Here is a 24,614-nt window from a genome sequence, read left to right as displayed (position 1 = left end):
CCAGGCAGAGTTGTGACCCTGGCCCAACTTGCCACTGCAGCCAATGACTTACTCCAAGTTTTTGTTTACTTGCTGCATTGTCCATGACTGTCTACAGCATTTTTATTATCGGTGGGCCGTTATCGCCGTTAATCTATTCTCAAGGTTGCAGACATCCCAAGTCTCCCGGAAGGTCCGGGAGTCTCCCGCATTTCAATAGCAGCTCCCTGACGCCCGCAAATGTTATACAATCTATACAAGAGACTGTGAAATGGTCATTTCACAATGGTCATTTCAATGGTTAGAGATAGGTGCATATCGCGCGTCAAGAGAGCGCCGGCGCTGCAAGAAGTCGAATGCACCTATTATCGAATCAAATGTGACGTGCTAACATGGATGCAGCTATGAAGCCGCCTGGTTTGCTTCAGGGAAAATGTAGTTTTAACAACCTTCTTTTAAGAAAAAATTAGTTTACTGTAGGAGTTCTTCCAGTCTCAAATAACACCTAAACGCAAAGCATCCCTTAGCTACTGCGGAAGAAAGAGTGGTCGTCAAACTACTGTTTGAGTGCAACCGAGGAAAGCCCGTCAGCACAGCTCTATCAGCCAAGCGATCTAATCTAAAAAACAGTTAATAAACACAAGTACATCTTATTGCTTATTGAACATAATTTATTTTCATCACCAATTATCATAGTCGAACAGCTTTCTCAAGCAGTTTGTGATGCATTTTGGAAACAGGGATGAGTACGGTGGCCCTGAAGTGCAAAATAGTTTTCGGGGGGAGTGTTTTCATTTGGGGGATGTACTCATATTAGGGGGGGTCTTTTGCACTTCAGGGCCACCGTAGATGAGCCCCGGTCTAATGCGCCACCTGGCTTGAGAAACCCGTTCTCAAATAACTTTTCGTCATTATTTGGGTAGCACACATATTCTGAATGCCTTCGGCGGAATTCAAATGAGCCATTTTAATCTAGATTAACACCAAGATTACAGTGAGATTAATTTAGATTAAAAAAGATTAATCTATGCCCACCACTAATTTTTATATTTAAAAAATTGCTAGCGGCCAGCAGGCAGGCACGTTTTAATATCTAAATGGTAGCCTTTATTCAAATCCTAATGAATGTGTAGGCTAAGTTTATGCAAACTGTATAAACTATGACCGTTTTTCTAATTAATCTCACAAAGTATGTCTAACTCCACTGAGAATAACTCAGAGGCTGTGTAGAACACCAATACAACAAGTAACAATATCCAAGCTGAAAGCCAGGACAACTGATATGGATGATATCGATCTGGCAATGAAGTGACCCCACAGTGATGCAAGCTCCAAGAAACTTGCAGAATAGAGAGACAGGAAGATTGGATTACCAAGTGTGGTTCAATACAATTCCCAAGCTCAGTTGCAGCAATGGTAGTCTGCTGAAAGAGTGGGTCACACTGAAGCCCTGCCATGTGTGGGTCATCTCAGTCTACAAGGAGCGAGTGAAAGTGACCTTAAAGTAGAATACCATGCCATAGATACTGTGGGCATAGTCAGAGCACCAGTTTGATCCAGAAGCCTGTGGCATTCTGTTATGTTTCCAGCTAGGCAGCTTGTCAGTGTTTTGTGGCATTGTGTTTGTGCGAAGGTTGCTGTTGCTCTGTTTGAGTTAAAAAGTTGAAAAGTTGAAATATCAGATTAGGGAAAGGAGGAGGGTGTCAGAAAGCAAGAGCCAGTCTCGGAATCCTACTGTTGAAGGCCATGCAGTATGGACGGGGCCACATTCACAATCATGTTTGGTCAGTCAAAACAATCTAGTCTGTGTTGCGTGTTACACGCCACAGAACAAAGTAAGCTGTTTTTGATTGGGTTGTGCTACGTGATTTAGATATGTCCCTGTATACTGTATGGTATTTAGGATATGTGTTCCCACACTAAACATTTGAACTATAATGAGTGTTACAACACTTTATAATTGTATAAACAAATCTGTCTTATGAAGGCACAGAATCACAGCCGTACCCTTGATACTCAGCGCCACGCTTAGGCTGTAATATCAGGGTCATGTGTTCATGTAATGGTCATTTTGGTGCTAGGAATTTAGGTAACAGTGCACACAACCTAACAATAACTCAGTTACTCCCCAGCCTTTCACAACCCCCCTAACGAATGACTTGCAGATTCATGTTTCATTCACCCCTCTCTTCTTCTCTCTCTCTGCCCTGTTCTCTCCTCTCAGACTCTCTGTCCTTCCCATCTGGGACCCAGGGCAGTATCAGCTGGTAGCAACAGCACGTTCACTCCTGTTTCTGGCACAGGGAAATCCAGTGTCAAACCAGGTCAGAGCTTTGTATTGGCAGCACTTCTGCATACATACACACATACCGACACACACTCACACACACGCACACACACACACATCAGCTTGTAGTCCACAGCACTATCTGCTGGTTGTATTTGAAAAGTGTTATTAAAATTGCATCATAGTAGCAGCTCTTCTCAGTTGCAGTGTGCATAAAGTTTTGTCCTGTAGTGACTGTATGCAACGGATACGTGAGTTTACACTTAAAACCTACTTGAGATTTTAGGATGAGTTGGTGTAAAAATATTGGATGACGACACCTGCAGAGAGTCCTACACACCAGCAGAGGGCACCAACTCATCTAGAAAAACACCTATATCATGAAGACCTGTGCTATGGTCTCCCAGGCTAACTACATGACGTTTGCCCAGTACTCCAGATCTTCTGTATTTCCCTGGTAAATGATATCTTACCATTTCCTTCATATTTTTTTTTAACCCCGTTAATGCATAGACTGTTGCCCTGGGCTGGTGTTGTTTCACCACTGAGACGGAGAGGCTGTGTGCTCTTAGAAAACGGCGCCTTGCGTCTCCGTCTCCCAAGTGACTGCGTTGAAGGTCCACTACATAAAGAAAGCCAAAAAGATTATGACCTTTATCTAACTTTCTCTCTCTTTCTAGCTCCCTCTTTTCTGTTTTAAAGAACACTCTCTGTTCTTTTATTAATGATGTACATTGAAACCCTATTTTATCTAATTGCAGTGAACTATCAAACACCTTTGTCAAAGCCAAGTAAAATGGGAAAGAAGAATGGGAGCTGGCCCCAGGCCCGAGGTTGGCCGTGTCTTGTGTGATTTAGGCTGCCATCCAGGATCATTCATGGCGGAGGATTCTCTTCACATCTATGGAGGACGCGACCCTCACTGTCCTCACTTTAGTCGACGCATGAAGGAGGCGAACATGCAGAAAGAGGGCCACCATGGAGATGTCAAGTGTGTGTGAAAGAGAGAGAGTGTGGGTGTGTACGCGTATGTGTGTGGCAGAGTGTGTTTATCTGGGTACATGTATACGTGTGTGTGTGTGTGTGTTTGTGTGTGTACGTGTGTGGCAGATTGCCTGTTTCGAGAGACTCGGTGAAGGAGGGCTGTACGGCGGCCAAGTGGACACCCCATGAATTCTGTGGAAGAGGGAGACGGGGTAAGGAGAGATGGGGGAAAGGAGTAGGTGGGCACAGAAGGGGTGAAATTGAAGAAAAGCAAATAAAGGAGGAGAAAGGCTTAAAGCGGCAAGGATAGGACAGGAGGGGGTGAGAGGAGCAGCAGGAGGTCAGAGGGGAGAGGAGCAGAGAGAGAAGGAGGGGGGTTGTGAGGGGGAAAGGAGAAGGGAGAGCAGAGGGTTCTGGGCAATAGGAGGCATGAAACAGATAAACAGCAGGGAGATGTATAGAGAGGGCTCATTAGCATGGTGTTCAGACACAGAGGGCTGCAAGTCTCACATCGTTTCCCAGCCATCCCTGTGAACAGTATAGGATGATGCCATGGGAGAATTGCCATACCTAAATCTAACTCTTGAAAACAGAGGTGGGGCTAGGGTGGGATTCTGTCAACCGTCTGGGAGGAAACCACGGAGAAGGACAATATGTTGCGATGAAGTGCTGTAAGATGAGATCATTACAGACTGGACACTTGAGACTGGACTGAGTTGAGATTCCCATCTTTCTATCTCCCTCCTGCTCGCGCTCTCTCTCCTTCTCTCTCTCCTCTCTCTCTCCCTCTCTCTCCCCCCCCCTCTCTCTATCTCTCTCTCTCTCCCTCTTCCCTCTTCCCTCTCTCCCTTTCTCTCCCTCTTCCTCTCTCTCAACCTCTCTCTCCCTCTTCCTCTCTCTCAACCTCTCTCCCTCCCACCCTCTTTCTGTAACCCGATGATAGATCCCTCTTTCATGTTAATGAGCATTCCAGAGAGCTGAGGGGCGTGGCAGGGGGCGTGGCATGTCATTTGGATCAGCACATTGAGACTGATTTCACTCTGTCTGACGAACGGTGCCTTTGCTCTCTTGAACCCTGATTAGGACTGAGTACCTCAACTCTAACTTGTATCTTAATGTAACAGTACACAATAGAAGTACTGCAAATGTTGACGGCATTTGATCATTTCGATGATAAGTTGTCTTTGACCATCACACAATAGCCCAAATTCTATGACACTAGTTAAGGGAAGGAGGGCAATAGGAGAGGACAGAACATTTTAGTGGGTTTGAAAGAAATTGAGGAGAGCATTCACAACCTTCAATTCAGTCAACTCACAGCATCGATCTCTACACGTGGGCCTGTGTGGGTGGGGGTTTGGGGAATATTTATCTTTATGAAACCCCTTTCCAGATTAAATTAATGGTGAAATTGTGGAACTCATGTGCTGAACTGAAAGAAAATACCTGAAGAAGGAAGGTTCAAAGGTCAAGGTGTACATGAGAGTATTGGACAAAATCCTTTTCTCTCCTGGTTTTGAATTGTCCTCTGCATCACTCACTAGGCTAACAGAATCCCAAATGAATGACGGCTCCAGGTTGTGTACAGATGATTACTGGAAACGTTTTATTTTCAGTTTAAATACATTAACCCAAAGAAGATAATACAGTGGAGTCACATATTTAACCAGGTGGGTTTAGGTATTATTATATTGATGTAGACATATGGTTATAATGTAGGTTGTAAGCTAATAAACGTAGTCTTATCATTTGCTTTTGACTTCAGATCATTTTATCAGTAGTTTTAAACATTTTCACAGGTAGGTTTCACAAAATTTATCAACGTTTGCTGTATGTTTATCAAACAGCAAATATCCTCTGTAGAGAATGAGATAACAATATTAGTTTCACAATGGAATCATTAATAAACCACAAAACTATCCCCAAACTCTAACTTTCAGCATCACCATCCTCCACAACACAACCTCTCCAAATCAGATAATGCCTCGTTCTTGACTACAGATTACTGTTCTATCAATGTAAGTAACTTGATTGATTATGATTAAATTTAGTTTGAAACTTAAACGGTGCCTGGGGACAGTACATGAGTGTCATGGTTATGCTAAAAGAGCTAATTCTCAACCCTATCTTTCATATAGTGTGCCTCAGTGCACTCCCTTTAGTAGGTGTGAGCATGTTCTCCATCGACACTAATCTTTTGCTTTTCCATCCGCGATAGTGGGGGACTGCATGAGTGCACCCTTCAGGGAGAAAGATGGAGAATTGGGACACAGGAAAGAGTTTGTCGGAATGTCCTTTCAGCCCTCAAAGAACCTGACAAAGAAGGAGCAGACGGAATGCCAGCCCTCAGCACAGTAGTCCTCCACAGGATCCATGTCGTTCACCTCTCCCTCTTCTCTCTCCAGCGGAAATCCTGCCAGGTCCATGTCTTCCTTCTTCTCCTCCCCCTTCTCTTCTTTATTCTCTTCCTTTTTCTTCTCCATCATCACGTCAGGAGCCTGGGTCTCCGAACTCTTCTTTTTCCCTCCTCCACCCTTCCTGGTCTCCTCCTCTCCGCTGCGCTGGGCCAGCTTCATGTGTGCCTCTGCAGGAGCCTTCTTGCAGGTGCGAGTCTTCAGGACCTTCTCTCCGTCGCATGCTCTCCTCCTCTTCTTCAGTTTGCCCACCAGCTGCTTCCAGTACTGGCTGGACTTGGCACCGTAGGCGGGACAGAGGTCTGGCTTGCCTGCGTAGCGGCACCAGTACGACTCCTCCTCCTGTCCCTCCCCCGGAGGGATGAAGCTACAGCGGATGAGGAGGGAAACCACGCCCTCTCCGGAGGTCTCCCAGGTGCAACGGTGGCCGTCCTTGGTGGAGAGCTCTCCGGACCCAGGGACGGACTTGTTCCTGGGTGGTTTGGCCACGACTGCTGAGGTTGGACTGGGCTCCGAGCCCTGGCGTTTGGCCTGGGAGCCGGGTAGGGCATGAAGGCAGAGCAGGAGGAGGGTCAGGGTCCACGGAGGGCTCATGTTTGGGTCAGAGCAGGAGATTACTGCCGCTTGAATGGGCACTTTATCTGAGTGCAGCCGAACACTTGCAAAGTGCCCTGAGAGGAGTCAAATCTGGACAAGCTGTTATCAAAGGACTTGTCGGGAGAAAGGAGAAGGGGAAGACATGAAAAGTAAAAACAAGCGTGAAAAGTGTGAACGCAATACACACACCATCCATTGTTATTATATTTTCTAATGCTTCTTAAACAGACAATTACCTTCTAATGTTGCCTTGCTCCTAATTCTTACTGGATAGTGATTTGCAAACTGGTGCACTCCAAACTCAACACACTTAAATATACATTTGTTTTAACACAAACATACACAACGTGAAGGCTTTTTTTCGTTAGTGCATCTGTTTCTAGATTAATCAATGTCCAATGTATTTTTTTTTTCACAATGTGATGCAATCAAGCATCCAGTATGCTTCTGATCTTCCCCTTTCTCAAGTGCGTATCTTCCTACATGGTCTGAATGCATGTGGGAGTTTGATTTAGAAAACAAAGACACGCACCAAAACAAACAGCCGTTCCTGCTCCTTCTATAATGACTACATCTCATTAATAAGTTAAACAATGGAAGGGCGAGCACACCCTCTCTCTGACATACATGTAATTACAAACATTCCATGCAGTTCTTTGCTCGTGTTTAGTTCTCTAGTCTGGAAAGGTTTTGTTATTGTCCAAACGTTGCTCTTACCATGCGAAGGTCCAAGAGTCTGCAGCGGTTTGAGAGTGAAGGGGCCAGGGACACTTGCATAAAAGAGGGGTAAAGAGAGGGATAAAGGAGGACTGGAAGGGGGTAGAGCAGGGGGGAAGGAGGGTAGGGGGGCGCCCAGGGCATAAATGAGACTACCCAGACGTCCTCGAAACAAGGCCCCTCCCCCTCACAACCCCCAGTTTTATCTGTGTGTGTGTGCGGGGGGGGGGGGGGGATTTCACACCCCCATACCAAATGCCCTCTCACAGCTAACAGCACAATAGACACTCTTGCCAAGGTTTCTCGCAACACCAAGACCACAGTCCGGATGCTTATGACAGCGCTACTGTCATAATGTCTGTTGTCAAATACAGCTTGACAATATCAAACAAGCTGTCTATGATATAAAATAATACATAATATTACATAATATCTTCTTTAGCTACAAATGTAAGTGAAATCAATGTACAATATGTAATATCCTTTCCTTATTGACAATGAAGAGCAGGCTTGCGGGGGGTATGACCTAGATTTCTCTTCATGTTTTGGGCTTGCATTCTCCATTCAGCTGTGTGTCCCAGATCAGACGAACCTGAAGAAAAAGAAGTCAGTGGTACTGGAGGGGCTTGGCAGGGCCGGGCCATGGGCTTAGAGGCTCACAGTAAAAGTGACAATATGTTCCACTGGGGTGCCAGTGGAGAGATCCATGCCAACCCAGACCTTTGGTGGTCTGCTTTCTTTTTCTCCTCTCCTCACTCCTCTCCTTTCTCCTCTCCTTCCCATTCCTCCACTCTCTTATTCTTTATTGGCGAAAACTTTTTTGCAGAGTTTGCAAATGTGTTTGCTTCAAAATATGTCTGTGTGTGCATGTATCTTTTTTGCATGTCCCTTTAAACCACACAGCAAAGGCTTTGATATGTCATGCAGGTGGTTTACAGGATAAATCACAGACTGTACCTGGGCTGTTGGCCTGATTAGACACAGTTCCGGGACATGGACGTCATCACCGTCACAGGAACACCTAGAACACCAGGAAGACACACAGAGAGAAGACAGACAGGCAAAGACACACACACTCTACAGGTAGGAATGGGAGACGTAACAGTGTGCATGCGGCAAGGCTGTAATTATTGGGGGGACACCCCCCCCCCCCCCCAATATTCAAATCTCTACGACAGGAAATCTCTCTGACAGGAAACCACGCATGCTATCCGAAATTATCATAACAAATTTAATTGGTCCCCCCCAATGTTGACTCCATGGCTACGGGCTAGGCATGCGGCACCTACTCAAGCTTAGGATGCGACCGTGTCTGTCCAGTCATTCTGTCTCTGTGGTAGTACTGTTTGAAAGGGCTCTAATGGGCTGCTGACACACCAGCGCCACCAGCTGATCTAGTACAAGAACTGACACCAGCCAACCGTGAGGCAGTTTATGACATCTGTAAAACATAATAACAGATCATAAAGTGATTGCCAACCCAATGCTATAATGCACCTGGCACACTGCACTGTGTTCTGTGTAGGGTAAGGTGTCAGTTTCATTTACTGAAAACATTTTAAAAAGAACGCTTGCAGTCTCCCCACTAAGCACAGTCATTTTCTGTCGGTAAACGTGTATGTTGTGTGTGTGTATGTCTGTTTGTGTGTTCATGATTGTGTGTGTCTTTGTGTGTTCATGTGTGATAACACTGACAACAGAGTCCTCACTGATACAGGAGGGGTCAAAGAAGAGACCAATCTCTACTTCAATTGCTTTTAAGAGACGTTCGCAATCAGTGACTTGCTGCAGGCTGTGGTGAAGCCGCCATCGACGGTGATTACCACGGTGATTGTGGTGCCCTGCCATCCCCCCTCAGACCATAATGACACAGCCAATTTAATTGTGAAGATTCAGGAGAGGGACAAAGTTACAATCTACCATATGTAAATATAACGATGATCCTCACCCTTAGAACAAGTTTCCATGGCGACTTCTTGTAATCAGCTGTTCATTGAATTGAGTGTGAGGGGATCGAAGGGAGTGTGTGCGTAGGGGGGAGGGTGGTGATGTTGGGGCGCAGGGGACTGTTCTTCCAGAGATCCTGGCTGTACTGTCAATTTACACTTAAGTAGCTCATAGTCTACTCTACTGAGTGGCAACATTTTACTCATCCACATTAAAGATCTCAGTGAGTGTCTGTGTATGTGTGTATGTGTGTGTATGTGAGGTGTGGACCATTCTGTATCTATTTTCTGTAAACATGACTGCAGTGCTCAGAGGAAAACAAATGTTTCCTCTATCTCTATCTTTTGTAAGGCAGCCTTGGAGATGGAGGTCTTTAGAATCTCACTAGACCTGACCTCAACTTCACTCAGATGCTGCAGACGGAGTATTTAATTGTCTGTTTCATTCAGACCTCCAAAACAATTCTCCACCTCTAGTATGTTCTATATGTTCAACCAAATGGGTTATATTCCAGCGACTGTGCCATGAGGAAGTACATAACCTGTCTCACAACCTTTGATTGTTAGATTAATCGTTTTTAGTTGTCCCACACATACAGGAGAAAAGAAACGTTCTATCATCAGATGTTATGAAAAATGCAGAAAAGCAACTCAAATCTTTGAATAAGGCCTTTCCATAATGGTTGTTATAATTGTTTGGTTGGTAACAGCTGACGTTTCTTGAGTGGTGTCAGTGGAGTTTGTTTCAAATATAAGTATCAGGTTAAAGGCAGGTTTATCCTAGTCTCACGCCCTTTTTTGTACATGTGGTTTTCTTAACTGCAGATTCTTCATTGCTATAGAAACAGGCAAACCAATGATTGGCTAATGAGTTACAGTGCAATTGTTTCGGAAATGTCAAATTAGCATAGTAAGTTAGACTTGTCTTTCCCCTGGGTCACAAGATACTCATTAGAGTTGACACCAGTGACATTACCATCCATCAATCATGCACCCAACACTGGTGAGTGGAGGGCAGCAGTACTTTCCAGGTGATCAGAGCTGTTATTAGGTTCGTCCATATCCCCTTGTGATGTGGGCAAGGAAGAAACAATTAACAATATACGAAATACTCCTCATATAGAGAGTGAGCACACTTCTTTATCACCACTGTTGTTAAAGCTGTACAGTTCCAGCAAATAGGCTGTTCAAGTAGCAAGCCGTCTCTGCTGCTAAGGGACCCGTTTCCACCCTCCCTTGTGTGTGTGTGTGTGCATGTATGTGTGTGCGTGTATCTGTGTGCGTGTATGTGTGTGCGTGCACACATACAATAATACAACCACACAATAATTGTACGTGTGGTTGATTACACTGTCAGATGGAAAATACCTCTAAACAATAGATAGTAGTGACATAGCGGATCTTCATTCACCGAGGAGCTGAAGCAAATCGATAACAGCAGCGACGGCCAAGTGTTACTTTTGCAGAATGTTTTGATCAATGCCAATTCGCTTCTTTCACATCTTGACTGGCCTTCGAGCCTTCGCTTGTGATGTCATTTTGCAGCAGTTTGGAGACACTGTAGACTTACCTTTACAGTAACAGGAACATTAAACATACAGTGTTGGTTACACAATGTTTTTTACTTTATTGCCATTGTAACATATATTTGTTTTGTTGCTATTTGTATAGCATTTCTGGCAATATTGATTTACTATCTCTATACATACGGTTTCAGTTTTTCTCTTTTTGCAAATAAATACATCTACAACAAAGAGATGGAGGGATGTGACATTTAAAAATGTATAACAATCACTTGATTCGATCAATCAGAGGCTTATCAAACAACAATTTTGTATGCATGTTCAACCTATTGACATCATGGTATCATAGTTACAAGAATGTCTTAGTGGTTACTAAAATAGCATCAGTGATGTAAAGTTTAGTTGTGCTTTTGTTTCTCTTTCTGTGTGGCTTGTAACCATAGTGAATGCACGCATACATTTTCTTTCCAAATCTATTTGTGGAAGATTGTGCTGTTGCAGTGCTGTATCAGGTGTAAGGCTGCCAGCTGGAAAAACCTTATGTGTGCATTGGTTTAGTTGTGTGGTGATTATTTGGACCACATATGAGTGGTTATATAGTTTATATAGGCAACACTAGTAGCCTACACTATAGTTTACCTCACATAATTTTGTAATGCTAAGCAGCTGATATCACATGGGAAAGGCTTACAAGGTTTTGAAGAACGTTTGCGTAGGCGACTACGAAGACAGAGGATGGTGGTTACCAGTTTGCACTTTGTTCGAAATGTTCCGTCTAAATATTATTTGATTGGGCTTAAGTTGTGTTATTTATGGCATATTAAAACATATTTTTTCAAGGAATTTGTTTAAGTTTGTGTGAAAAAGAAATGAAGTCATGTTATAGTCTATTTAATTACTATGCTGTCAATCATAAAATAATATGACTTTGCGTGCTAACTTGCTAGTAATTACTTAAAGTCAAGTCAAATTCTTTAAAAAAAATAACAATTTTGAAATCTCCAGTGTGCATTTGCTGGATTTAATTTCCATAACTGTTGATAAAGTGTACCATCTCACATATATTGTTGACAACGTATTGTGAGATGTCTAGACCCATAAGGATCTGAATTTGACTCTGCAGTAAAAGATACAGTATTCAATTTTGTTAGTCACTAAATCTATAATTAAATGTCAAGCTGCAGGAAGGTAGACCTAATTACTGTCAGTGAAACCTCATCTACTGCACTGAGATGCAAGCCAAATGAAGGGGAAGTGAGAGGAGAATAATGTCATGTCAATAGACAAAAAATGACATAAGGTGGAATAAACAAATATTTTCACACCTGGTGCGTTATTGTGGAAAATCTAACCAGAACGTAGTCTTTTCTTTCTTATTCATACACAGAAACATAGACGCACACCTCTGTCTGACTCAGTCGCTAGGGCACACCTGTATGTGTGACCTGCAGTGGGGTTCAGGAGAGCCTCAGTCCTCAGCTTCCTCCACATGGTGTTTCAACCCCGAGTCCTTTGTAGATGAAAGAACCACAGTCATTTAGGAAACACTAGCTGGTTGTTGAAGTTGTTGTTCTTATAAGCAGATGTGAAATAGAAGAAATACATAGAAGTCTCAAAACCTTACGACATCTTCTTCATTTCCACACTCCACAGCTATAATAACCAAATGCACCTCATTTATGCCACCATGAAAAATCATTTTCAGAAACTACTGCATTAAACAGTACTAAAACTGTAGAATTTATTTTCATTGTCTAAAATTGTAAAGTCTAGTTGGATTTCAACTCAATATTGTACATCAGTTGCCTGTTGAATGTCCAGAGATAAAACAGTAAAACAACAATCTTTAGTTAGTATATGCTTGAATATAAAAGATCCCCAGTATGAGGAATGTCATGTTTGTATGAATTAAGCTACAGATCACATAGTTACCGTTGTTCAACTGTGTGTTCTAAGGCTTTCCAATTTCAGAAAATGCACAGGTGCAGCGTAGCTTTAGCACACTTAAATTGACCTTCCATCTTTCCCTGATATAGAAAACACCCTAAAGATAAAGACTTCTCTTATTTGGAATGACAGACTCGGGTATTCAGATATAAGCTCTAGTTGGAACCGAGGTGTCAAAACTGGGCTAAATGTTATGCACTTCATTGTGAATTTATATGAGTAGCATTTCGATCACAATATCTTTAACACGAGTGTATAACAATGGTTCAATAACCGACAACTTAAAGTGTGACATTTTAGTCGTGGATTTGGCAGAGTAGTGCGTCGCATTCCATAGCCCCAGCCGAGGTAAATGGCGTTATCGTATCTAGTGAGATCTCGCCATCACACTCAAACTGGACAATAGCGGGCAGAAGCAGGTTCTTGTGATTGCGGGATGTGTTTGAGATGAGAGAGACTTTATCGAACGGTGGGTTGGTGTTCTCTCCGGCGTTGGAGACAGCGTGTGGATGCTGTGCAGCCACCAAAACGTGTGCATCCTTCTGCAGCGTCGTGTCATGGTGATAGGATACTAATTCGTTGCTAAAGTTTACTGTCTCCACTGTTGTGGTCGAGCAGATTTTATTACAGCCCAGAATAGTTGTAAAAGCTTTTCTGAAATCCGCGTTGAATGCATAAATCACCGGATTGAGTGAAGAGTTTGCCCAACCAAACCAAACAAAAATAGTGAATGTGGTTTCGCTTACGCACGGTGGGTCACAGAAAGGAACCATGCAGTTAAGGACGAAAAAGGGCAGCCAACAAAACACGAACACTCCCATGATAATCGAGAGGGTCTTCAAAACTTTGGTTTCCTTTTTAAAAGACGTTTTCAATGAGTTTTCGTTGGCGCAGTCGTTTGGGTGGTGGTTATTTTGCGCCTGTTCCACGGCTCTCTCCAATGACGATATCCTGCGTATCTGTGTTTGCGCAATACGATAGATTCTCGTGTAAGTGGCAATCATAATAACCACTGGTATGTAGAAACTGATTAACGAGGAAGATATAGCATATGTCTTGCTCAAATTCGCTTTACAATTCTCAGAGTGGTTACTGAAGTTCGCAGCCAACGTGTCCTCCTCAGACACGTGCCAGTTCAATTGGACAGGTATGAAGGAAATGAGAACAGACAGTGTCCATGCCACTCCAATCATGATAAACGCAACTCGGTGAGTCATTTTCCGTTCATATTTAAAAGGGCTTGCTATGGCCCAGTATCTATCGACGCTGATAATGCACAGGTTCAGAATAGATGCAGTGGAACACATTATGTCAAAAGCTATCCAGATTCCACAAAACCTCCCAAACAGCCATGTCCCGGTCACCTCTGAAATAGCCTCCCACGGCATCACTAGGACTGCAACGAACAGATCAGACACCGCCAGAGAAATTACGAAAAAGTTTGTTACCTTGGACCGTAGGTGTCTGAATTTAACGACAGCGGCACATACAAGTGTATTCCCCAATAATGTTGATACGATGAGCAGAAACAAAACGCACCCAATAAGGACGCGCACCCCATTGTCGCCAGGATTGTCTTCATCAGTACCCTCCGACAGAACTTCTGTTCTATTTGAAGTGTAGTTTTCCATTTGTTTGTTTTTCCCTTTGGATGGAAGCACCTCTTCAAATTAACATTAAAGCATGTGTTTGTGTTACATAAGCTCTCAACCTTAATATCCGTCTTGGCACGTCAGCTGCAGATCACCAAAAAACTCCAGCCGCTGGGTGATCAGTCTCTCGCCTTTTTCGTGATTGGCGTCATAGAGCAGGTGAGAATTACTTCTGGTCTGTCGAGCTGTGGGCGTCTGCTCATATGGTCCGCACATCCAGACGAATATAAACGACATCATCTTGAAGCCGGGAGATAGGTCATTTTGAATAATCATTGCTGCACCTCAGAATTCTCAACGATTTCAGACATTAAACCATATGGACCCATGTCATCAGACAATTGTATGAGATAAGAGGCACGATAGGCCTAAGTGATTAAACCTCAACCTAACGAGGACCTATATGCATAGTGAATGCATTCAAATTGTATGTTTTTTTGTTTGAGAAAAATAACTGAAAAAACCCCCACCAACAACATTATTCACCGTAGAAACACATTTTCAAGCAAATAAGAAACCATTGATTAGATAGGTGCCTCCAAGCGAACCACAACGCCTTATGGGGGGAATTTTGAGAAATAGTATATTCTAGTTTATTTTAGGTATCCTGTGTAAGGGATAAGAAAATGTGTATTAAGTTATATAATATTACATTGTTAACCCACGAGAAATGCTTCTGCTGCAACGGATTTTACCAAATCCCATACATATTCACATGCTATTACGCCTTCTCACCAGAGGAGGTCGCTTCAAGCCCAACCTTTCAGACTTTTAGGCTCAGCAAAACGAGAGAGACACATGACGTCATCGCAGGCATTCCAAAATGGCTCCTACTAACAGTGGACACTATCTGATAACGAAGGATTAAAAGGAAATTATACGCACTTAATGAATTTGGTCAAGATTATGTTTACCATCATCAGATTTGGTTTAACTACAGTAGTCTAGTGTCTGTCTGTGTTACCTAAAGCTTCAAACTAAAATGCTAACGCATTCACAGAACAAGGAGGAGAACCACCGGGACACGGAGCTCAGCCGTCGGTCGAAGAGGGATCGCTGCAGGTTTTCGTGTGCGGAGATCTAAGCAGCTTCGCGGATTGAATGATATGGAAACAGAAGGATATGGAGAGTCGGTTCTAGCTCTGACAGTCGATGTCAACGAAAACGAAGATGCAGGCAAATCGTTCGTTTCGTCGCAGATTGATCACAACATAGGAGGAAAGGCTCACCCATTGGAAGAAAACAGAAGCCGAGCATGCCCGGCTACGGAGGGTCAAGTGGGGAAGGGTCATGTGTATGCTGCCAGTAATGGGAGGAATGTAAAAAATGAATGTGACGTGGAACCATCACAGTATGTTCGAGCCGGGAACTCCGTGATTTTGGATTTAGTTGCAGACTGTCTTCCCACTCGGTTGAAAGACAGCTGTGTAATTTCCGACCTGTGCAACGAGCATACACTGAATGGATTTACTGACTCATCGGTTCAGGTAATGGTAGGGTTAGAGTCTGGCTCCAACGCTGCAGAAGGGGGGAGAGGGGGGACCCTTTCCTGTAGAGACACAGCTGGGCTCGTCGACAGAGAAGAAGGGAACGGAATGTTACTGCCGCTGGATCGTGTTTCAGAGAAAGACGAGGATTGTGCGGGGGAGACCCCGAATTTCAATATTGATAACCTGGACAAGGGTTCTGGCCCAAAGGCAGTTGTCCCTTCTCTCGCACCAACCTTGTGCAAACATGAGCTGAATTGCACTTGCTCTGACTTTTTAAACATGAAAATGCCCAACGGGGAAGCGGACTGTCTGTCAAATTATGACAAAGACGTGGACGTTTCTTATTCTAGTCCGAAACACACGTCGTATAGCCTAAGTTGCCAAGGACATGGTTCCACTGATAAGGAAATCAAAGTAGCAAACGGTGGCTTACACATAGGAAAGAAGTTAGCAGCATGTGACTTTGAATCGCCTTCCACTCAAAACATCACGGACGTTCCAGTCGACATAGGCATGATTCAATCTCATTTGCAATACAAAAACATCCGGTCCTCTGCTACATCTTGTGAAAGCAACAGCGGGGGTCTCAGCCATGAATGCCCAAGGGAAGCTGCCCCAGCTGCAGGCGAGCCCGCAGAGGAAGTGGGAAGTACTCTGGACCCCGATGTCTCTATAGAATCAAGTGCCAACATCCATTCCCCGTGCCCGTCTACACTTTCTATCAACACCAGCAATAGTCAAATCACTGAGTCCAGCGCTAGAAAGGACTTCAGTGAGAGCGGCGTGCCAGCCAGGCCGCTCAGTCTCAGGACTAACCCGAATATTGCGCTTTCATTAAGCTGTGACGCTACTCCTCTTAGCCCGGAGGACGGGGACATTTATGGAGCCGAGGGCTACATCGATCCCAGAAACACTTTTGAAGTCAGCCGTCGTCAAAGTGCCCCAGACACATTGCCTGACGAGTCCATCATGGTGTCAAATCCGTCGGATCAGAGACTGATCTCAAAGAAGTTTGGCATCGCAGATTTTTTCACCAGGTAAAGCAAACTAAGAAAGTAAGACAGTTAGTTGAAGCCTCCACTCTTTTTGTGATTATAAAACACACGTCTTCATGTTGGCTTCCCTTATTTGTGCGTGAAACAGAGTTAGACCATACTCATTACTGGCCTTCCCTAACTACCCCATTGGCTTTGACTACTAAGCCTACTACTAGCATGGTGTTTACTAGACACACACAGACCAACTGAAGACTAGAAGGCAACAAGAATGGATCTGCTGCCGTGGCTTGACAGGTGGCAGCGTGAATGTATTGTTTTGGACATGCGGCCTGGATATTAGATTAGCCTGGGCCTCCGTAGGCTAATGGCGTTATCCTCCTCACACTGGCAGGCAGGTGGAGAGGAGAGGGAAAGGAAGCTGCTGTCTGATGGATAGGATATTGATATTCTCTTGTCCTGTAAGACTACAACAACAAATGGTTCAGTGTCTTGACACTTACAAACTGTTAAGACCAACTAATGAGATATGGCTTACTGTTCTTTGTCCTGCCAGATCCAGAGTCAGTAGACATCTCTCGCTACATGTTCCAGATGGCTCCCTGCCCTCTGTTTTCCCCCATCCTGATCTGTTGGCTTCAGCTTCCATTAAAGTGAAAGAAAGAAATTTGGATTTGACATGTCTAATAGGCATAGGGCCTACCAGTTCTTACTGATCTTGTTGTCTGATTGATCAAATATCATAGGTTTGTGGGGTCTGATTCGGTAGTTGTGTACCGCAGAATCAGCCTAGCTGGAAACACATGTTCTTGACCTTAGTCACTCAGGGAAACAGAGTGAGTTTGCAGACCTTGTTTTTATTCTCGGTGCTTCAGGGGAAAATGGTAATGTTCTCTCACATTAATGGCTTCTATGGGGACCTGGCCAAGAGCTGACAACTGCAAAGGACATCATCTCTCTGTCTCTGTCTCTCGCTCCCTCTCTCTGGCTCTCTCTCTGGCTCTCTCTCTGGCTCTCTCTAATTCACCCCTCCTCTTGGTCTCACTCACTCTCTTCCTTATAAAGTAACATGTCCGATGGGATTGGAAGAGAGACTTTCTCCCTCTCTCCATGACATACCATGGGTTTAGCTGCTCCTCCATGGCTCAGGGCAGGATCATATGAGACATGAAGATGTTCTTTCCCCCTCCTACCCTGCATAGCAACCACAGGAGCACATATTGGCTTTTCCTAGCAGTCAGCAATGCAAATATTTTCTCTCATATCTGCACTGAGGTTCCCAAGACTTACCACATCTAAGCCTGAGAACCTCAGGGAGGTGCGTGTGTGTGTGTATGCGTGTGTGTATGTCCAGTTGAGTCCCCTTGTTGATCTTTCTCTCTCCTTCCCTCACTCTCCTCTTTTCATCCCACACTCTGTCTCTCTCCTTCAGGAGCCTGTTTTCTAGGAAGCCCAAAGAGTCCAAGCCCCCATCCCAGAATGCACCTGGGTGGAGGTTGTTTGGAAAACTCCCATTACGAGACAGCGATGCTTCTAAAGACTCCATGGCCATACAGCAGGTTGGTTTTACTGACACGCACACACGCACACACACACACACACACACACGCACACACACACACACACACACACACACACACACACACACACACACACACACACACACACACCAGCCCTGAAGTCTGCAGCTGGGGAGCCAGCTGGATCTGTAGAGACCCCTCCCTTCCCCCCTTTCACTTCCTCTTGCTGTGGTGCTGCTTGGTCTTTGCCAGCGATTAAACAGCCTCTCTCTCATACTCACACACACTCTCACCGGCTCTTCTATCGACCTGCTATGGAGAAGACACCAGTGAGCTGTTGTGTCTCAGTGTGAGAGCATTCCGGCCCATGCCCTGGACAGGTGGCATTCAGAGCTTAATTGTGCCCCACTTTCTGTCAGGTCTCTCTCTCTCTCTCTGTCTCTCTCTCTCTCTCTCTCTCTCTCTCTCCTCTCTCTCTCTCTCTCTCTGTCTCTCTCTGTCATCCTCTCTTTGTCTGTCATCCTCTCTCAGTCGGTCCTATCTCTACATCAGTCTGGTCTGTCTCTCTCTCCCCCACCCTGCAGTGTTTAGCTCTCAGCTGGTAATGGTGTGCCCTGGTCCACAGAGGATCCGAGTATTTCTGACCAACCAGAGCTTGTGTGTTTGTCTGTTCGTCAGGAGGCCAGCCTCGACAGGCCTCTCGATGCTGAGGCTGATGAGCCCAGTCTCTCTCCTCCAGGGGTATGGATGCAACGTTTCTCTTCCACCTCCTCTCCGCCATCCCTGTCTGTCTCTCTGTCTGTCTGTTTGTCGTAGACCATAGATAATTAGAAGGCGCGAGGTGCGCTTGATTAATGACCTCGGTCCAACCGAGTCATTTCTGTCACACTAAACCCTTAACTCAGTCCCTTCTCTGCTCAGGTCTGAAAACGGTGCTTTTCCACTCTCCCATCCCTGGTCACCTGACTGCCACCCATCTGTCTGTGTGTGTGTGTGTGTGTGTGCTTTCACTGCATCCTACAAGCATGATTGAGCACCTTACTAACAGTACAACATATATTCTACGTGTTGAAAGACGAGAGATTGGGTAGTCACTGGCAGGGGGGTTGAGCAGGCCGTACCACACACAGGTCATTATTTATTCAGACAAACCCTGTGAAAGATCCCTGTTGGCCCGCAGCTGACCGCGATAACTGAATAAGCTTTTTATTGCACACAGACACACACGCGTACACCCCCTCACTCCACACACACACACACACACACACACACACCCGCTGTGTGAGTGCCTGTTAGGCTTCCCTGCCATGTAGAGTGAGAGAGCGCTGGCTGGCCTGCGCAGGGTTAGATAAACGCGAAGCTGGCTCCATGTGATCTGCATCAGGCCAGTCAGCTGGGCCTCATTTAGGCCTGGAGACTGAGGCCCCCTTCAGGTCCTCCTCTGGTTTTCCTGGAGAATTCACAGATGTGTTATGAGGAAACTGGGGACAGATGTGTTGGAAGGCTCACTCTTGAATCTATCCAATCATGCTATGTCTGGTTTTGACCATGTTTAACTTCTGTCTTCCGTGCAGGAGTTCCCAGTGAAGGAGGACCAGCAACGTCCCCTGCAGCTGGGGCCTGCAGGGAGGAGGAAGAACCTGGAGTTCGAACCTCTCTCGACCACCGCTCTCATACTGGAGGACCGGCCGGCGTGAGTCCAGTCCACACATTCCAGAGTGCACCGTTTGCCCTGTCCACCATTGCTTTGATTGAATTTGAAGTCTAAACTACACCTCCCATAATGCAGCATTGTTGAATGTCCCCGTTTGTAGGAACCTTCCAGCCAAGTCTGAGGAGGAGGCTCAGAGACACAGACAGGAGTATGACGAGATGGTGGCAGGAGCCAAGAGAAGAGGTACCCACCAAACACACTTAAACACACACACTCAGACACACACACACACACACCCATATGGACTAACTCCCTCCCTTGGTGTGTCAGAGCTGAAGGAGGCGCAGAGGAAGAAGCGTCAGATGAAGGAGAGGATCAGACAGGAGGAGAGCATTGCCAGTGCCATGGTCGTCTGGAACAACGACATATTGCCTCACTGGGAGACCTTGTGAGACACGCATAAACTTGTACAAGCACAAACACGCAGACACACACAATACAGACGCTTAAGTGCTCAACTCACCCAACCCTCCCTCCCTCTGTCCCCCACTCCTCTCTCTCTCTATCCCTCATCCCTCCCCCTCCCCTCCCTCTGTTCCTCTCCCCATCACCCTACACACCGTCCCTAACCCGCTTCCTTGCAGGCGTAACACCAGGAGGGTGAGAGAGCTGTGGTGGCAAGGTCTCCCCCCCAGCGTCCGAGGACGGGTCTGGAGCCTGGCCATCGGCAACGAGCTCAACATCACACCAGGTGACCACACACACACACACAGACACACCTACAGGCTGGCTAACACCAGAATGAGAGCAGAACTCCATCAGATCCATTCAAATGATTTTCGAACACCGCACCATGTCGTCTGTGGGCAGAGTTGTACGAGATCTTCCTGTCCAGAGCCAAGGAGAAGTGGAGGAGCTACAGTGAGACGAGCTCCGAGAGCGACATCGATGGTAGGTCACCTGGGCAACCGTGCTGTCGGGACGTTTCTGTCTGGGAGACCTGGACCAAGCTGACCCCCAAGCGGAACCCAAGCTGACCCCTCGTAAATGTTGTTGTTTGTTTGTCAGACTGCGGGGCGTCTCTGGCAGACAGAGAGTCCAGCCTGGACCTGATCAAGCTGGACATCTCCAGAACCTTCCCGTCCCTCTTCATTTTCCAGAAGGTTGGAAAGTGTTTTTGTGTCTACGTCTGTGTGACCTGTGTGTTGAAATGGACGTCCTCATCCCTTCTCTCCATCCCTCTCTCCTGTCTCTCTCTCTCCTTCCCCCAGGGTGGGCCATACCATGACCTGCTCCACAGTGTTCTGGGGGCGTATACCTGCTACAGACCAGATATCGGATATGTGAGTATAAAACCAACTTGCCCTCAAATACAGGACGTTTTCCAATACAGGATGTTCTTTCTGTGCACAGCCTGCTCACAGTACAGCAAACAAAAGATTGAAGATTTGCAAATCCCACACACCCAGGGGGGCGTAAAGTAAACAAATAAGTTGTTTTAATTTACACCTAACTGTGGGTGTAGTGGAGGTTTGGGCCTGGTCTGAGATCAGTGAATTTACACCTAACTGTGGGTGTAGTGGAGGTTTGGGCCTGGTCTGAGATCAGTGTTGGCTGTGTGTCCCAGGTCCAGGGCATGTCCTTCATCGCTGCAGTGCTGATCCTGAATCTGGAGGAGGCCGATGCCTTCATCACCTTCGCTAACCTTCTCAACAAGCCCTGTCAGATGGCCTTCTTCAGAGTGGACCATGACCTGGTACTGACACGCATGCATGAACGTGCACACACTCACACACACACGTCGACACACTCATAAACTCACACTCAACTACTCCATTTCAAGTTCATACATGAACAAGTTCACTTTAGACGTCAAGCTTATGTGATTCATTGCCTACGTACCAATAATCCCATGACCGCTTTCTCCTGTTCCTCAGATGTTGAAATACTTTGCTGCTTTTGAGGTGTTCTTCGAAGAGAACCTCCCCCGCCTCTTCAGTCACTTCCAGACCAACAACCTGACCCCCGACCTCTACCTAATAGACTGGTGAGTCATGACGTTACCTCATTTCCTCCCCTGCACAGGGAGAACGGTTATGGGCCGCCCCAGGAAGACCTATTTTGGCGAGGCCGCATCTTCTCAGCGGTGAACGATAAGATCCCGGGTTGTTTCTTTGGTTTGTTAGCAACACCAGATCCTTTTAGTACGATGGCTTGTAATACTAGAAACCTATTCCCCTCCCTCTCTTTTGTTTATTTTTCTCTCCCCATCCCTCCCATTCTTCCCTCATCCATTTCTTCTTCCGTTGTTCCCTGCTCTCCTTCCCATTCAGGATCTTCACCCTGTATAGTAAGTCTCTGCCGCTAGATGTGGCGTGCCGCGTGTGGGACGTGTTCTGCCGCGACGGCGAGGAGAGCTTGTTCCGGACGGGCCTGGGAATCCTGCGTCTTTACCAGGACGTCCTGCAGCAGATGGACTTCATCCACATGGCCCAGTTCCTCACCAGGCTCCCTGAGGACATGGCCGCGCACGCGCTCTTCTCCTGTATGGCCACCACGCACATGCTCAGTAGCAACCGCAGGTGGGGCCAGGTAAGTGGAAATACACGTGTCGAGACACCTGGGCACGCGCGTACGGTGAAGACGGTGAATTCATCTCAGATAGCACGTCACACGTATTGTCATTTTATGTTACGTGTTTATTTACCTCAGGTCTTCTCTGCATTGATGAAGGACGGCAATAAGGAGGCGGACAAGAACAATAGTCCTGCGTTGAGAAGCTAGTGCTAATCCACCATTAAGATAATGCTACGCCAGCCCCAAGCTAAAGGTAGCCCAATACCAAGGTAAGGCTAACCTAGTGCTAAGCTAACACTCACCCAGGATAATGATATCCCAGAACCAAGCTAACAATGGTCTGGTATCAAGCTAATGCTACCTGGGCATTATGGTACAATTAGTCCTTTATCAAACTAAGCCTATATCAGGCTAACACTAGCCAAATGGTGTACAGTGTTTCCAACCTCCCCGGATTCACCATTGGAAACAGGGACTTGTACTAGCCACAAAGCCGTTTCTCTCAAAGTCTGGCAGCAACAACAACTATTATTTACATTCATAAGTGCTACAAAAGCACTAGAGAGATGGTTTGCTTGCCAATGAAAGGCACTAAATACATGAAAAGCAGGTAGTACTACCGTTTGACATCTGTACACCAGGGGACGTTTGTGTCCGAGCATAGTTGGAACCGTGTTAGCTAAACTGAAGTTGGCTGATGCACACACACCTCAGTCCCAAGGGGGAAATCGTCATTGTTAATAGAGTGGCGTAGCACACAGTCACTAGGCATCAAGGTTTACCTCAACACTCCTTTGGTTAGCTTAGGCTACACATGTGAACTCTACCTGCATTTTCACCCCTACCTCTGTATGAACATACACACGCTGACACACAAACACACACACACACACACACCAGCGTATGAGCAGGCCTTAAGTGGGATTCCTGGAGCCACTGAGACTCCAGTGCAGCCTGGTCTAAAGTGCTATCTGAAGACACACCTGATACAGGCCATTTTTTTCTATTTCTGGATGGTCATGCCAAATTCCTCCATGACGTAAGTGTTTGTATCTGTAAATATGAACTTGTGGCTGACCAGTCCCTCACCTGAGATCCATTTGGCGTCGACTGTGTGATGCCAGCGTGGGGATTTTAGGCCCGGGCCTTCATTAAAGACGTGTTTGTGTGGTGTATCTACGTATTCATGTATGATGTACATTCTGTATGCTCCTCTCAAACAACAATCCCGCTGGGCTCCATGGCAACACTCCAAGTTACAGCATTGTCAAATGTGTGAAGAGTGTATCCGTGTGCCCTTGTAATTCTGCTAGCTGCAGAAGACTTTACACACCCCATCGGAGGAAAAGATGGGAGCAGGAGAGGATATTTTTATATAAAAGTGCAATAGTTATCTGTCTTGCTGGGCATATGAGGTTTTCAGTGTTTTGAAAAGAAACACATGTTTGAACAGCTGCTTCGTATTGAGTTTAGCGGCTTCGGTAGTCAGCCATGCTTTGATGGTATTATCCTGCCTTTATGACGGCGCAGCGCTTTGATTAAATATTAAGGCAGGGGAGGGGGCAGAAATTGTAAATGCAATTTTCTTGCTGTTCATTTTATGGCTATGTACATCAAATAACGCTTATTTTATTTCTTCCACAATAAAATGGTCCAATGGATATTATTTAAGTTCTTTCATAGCTCTTGGTTGTATTGTATTGTTTATCTCTGTAAATGATACATTTAGGTTTCTTTTTTCAGTTTCAGTTTGTTTTCAATTGTACAGTTTTCTTATGCCTTACTGGTTCTGTACATAACATGTAAAAAGATCCTCTCTTTCATATATGAACACTAGTTACATGTGTAAATAAAAAAGTAAAAACTACATGTTTGGTCTTATCTTCATGTCCTCTTTGGTCCAAACACTACCTTTTACATCCCAAACACAGTTTAAATGATTTAAAGGAGTATTTCACAGATTTATGCCACCCTTTTTTTCTTTTCAGACCCCTTGGCTGTAGTGTGCTTGTGAGAGCACTAGGGGGAGCTATACCCACAACTTCGAGCATTAGCCTTATCTAGACCTTTCCTGAAAGCAGACAGGGTTTCTAGGGAGAGCGGAACTGGGTTCCCAGCAAATCATCAACAACAGTCTGCTTCGAATCAAGCCATTACATTACTGCTAATCAGCTGTGTGGTAGGTATGTTTCGCTGCTGCTGCATCACCTGGCTGAATGTAGACTGACTTTGATGTTCAACTCACACCTGCCCATCTGTGTCAGTGTGTCTAAACAGCTACATGAAGCACATCTTCTCAAGAATGCTTAAACTCTGGTATGTCTGTACTGTG

The 24,614-nt window shown here is 45.4% G+C and overlaps 3 protein-coding genes across 4 annotated transcripts; 1 reads left to right on the top strand and 2 right to left on the bottom strand.

Annotated features, from left to right (window-relative positions):
* Positions 1-4,861: 4,861 nt before the first annotated feature.
* fgfbp3 (fibroblast growth factor binding protein 3) lies at positions 4,862-7,068 on the bottom strand. Its single transcript, XM_084709932.1, has 2 exons — positions 6,979-7,068; positions 4,862-6,374 (listed from the first exon to the last, which is right to left on the bottom strand). Exon 2 carries the CDS (start codon positions 6,256-6,258, stop codon positions 5,548-5,550), a length of 711 nt encoding a protein of 236 aa, XP_084566058.1. The 5' UTR covers positions 6,259-6,374; positions 6,979-7,068; the 3' UTR covers positions 4,862-5,547.
* A 5,606-nt stretch (positions 7,069-12,674) lies between these two features.
* LOC146268487 (D(1C) dopamine receptor) lies at positions 12,675-14,025 on the bottom strand. Its single transcript, XM_084709654.1, has one exon. It carries the CDS (start codon positions 14,023-14,025, stop codon positions 12,691-12,693), a length of 1,335 nt encoding a protein of 444 aa, XP_084565780.1. The 3' UTR covers positions 12,675-12,690.
* An 819-nt stretch (positions 14,026-14,844) lies between these two features.
* On the top strand, positions 14,845-24,149 carry tbc1d12a (TBC1 domain family, member 12a). Of its 2 annotated transcripts, XM_084710232.1 has the most exons (14): positions 14,845-16,573; positions 17,964-18,090; positions 18,730-18,792; positions 19,626-19,744; positions 19,866-19,948; positions 20,036-20,153; positions 20,350-20,456; positions 20,576-20,656; positions 20,774-20,868; positions 20,977-21,048; positions 21,333-21,461; positions 21,643-21,752; positions 22,039-22,297; positions 22,418-24,149. In XM_084710232.1, the coding sequence occupies exons 1-14, from the start codon at positions 15,153-15,155 to the stop codon at positions 22,487-22,489; spliced, it is 2,856 nt and encodes a 951-aa protein (XP_084566358.1). In that variant the 5' UTR covers positions 14,845-15,152; the 3' UTR covers positions 22,490-24,149. The 2 variants fall into 2 exon arrangements, with proteins under 2 accessions (XP_084566358.1, XP_084566359.1); XM_084710233.1 differs by lacking the exon at positions 18,730-18,792.
* Positions 24,150-24,614: the final 465 nt, after the last annotated feature.

This window comes from Hypomesus nipponensis, chromosome 11 (genome assembly GCF_054491055.1).
Source record: "Hypomesus nipponensis isolate SF chromosome 11, ASM5449105v1, whole genome shotgun sequence".
NCBI lineage: Eukaryota > Metazoa > Chordata > Actinopteri > Osmeriformes > Osmeridae > Hypomesus > Hypomesus nipponensis.
The sequence above is the reverse complement of the archived record's forward strand: the minus strand, read 5'-3'. Positions and strand labels throughout refer to the sequence as shown.

Excerpts from the sequence above, each read along its gene's own strand:
- fgfbp3 (XM_084709932.1), bottom strand. The coding sequence starts at position 6,258 with ATGAGCCCTCCGTGGACCCTGACCCTCCTCCTGCTCTGCCTTCATGCC.
- LOC146268487 (XM_084709654.1), bottom strand. The coding sequence starts at position 14,025 with ATGGAAAACTACACTTCAAATAGAACAGAAGTTCTGTCGGAGGGTACT.
- tbc1d12a (XM_084710232.1), top strand. The coding sequence starts at position 15,153 with ATGGAAACAGAAGGATATGGAGAGTCGGTTCTAGCTCTGACAGTCGAT. Across the intron at positions 18,091-18,729 it reads ACTCCATGGCCATACAGCAG|GAGGCCAGCCTCGACAGGCC; the intron begins GTTGGTTTTACT and ends TCTGTTCGTCAG. Across the intron at positions 21,049-21,332 it reads ACAGACCAGATATCGGATAT|GTCCAGGGCATGTCCTTCAT; the intron begins GTGAGTATAAAA and ends TGTGTGTCCCAG.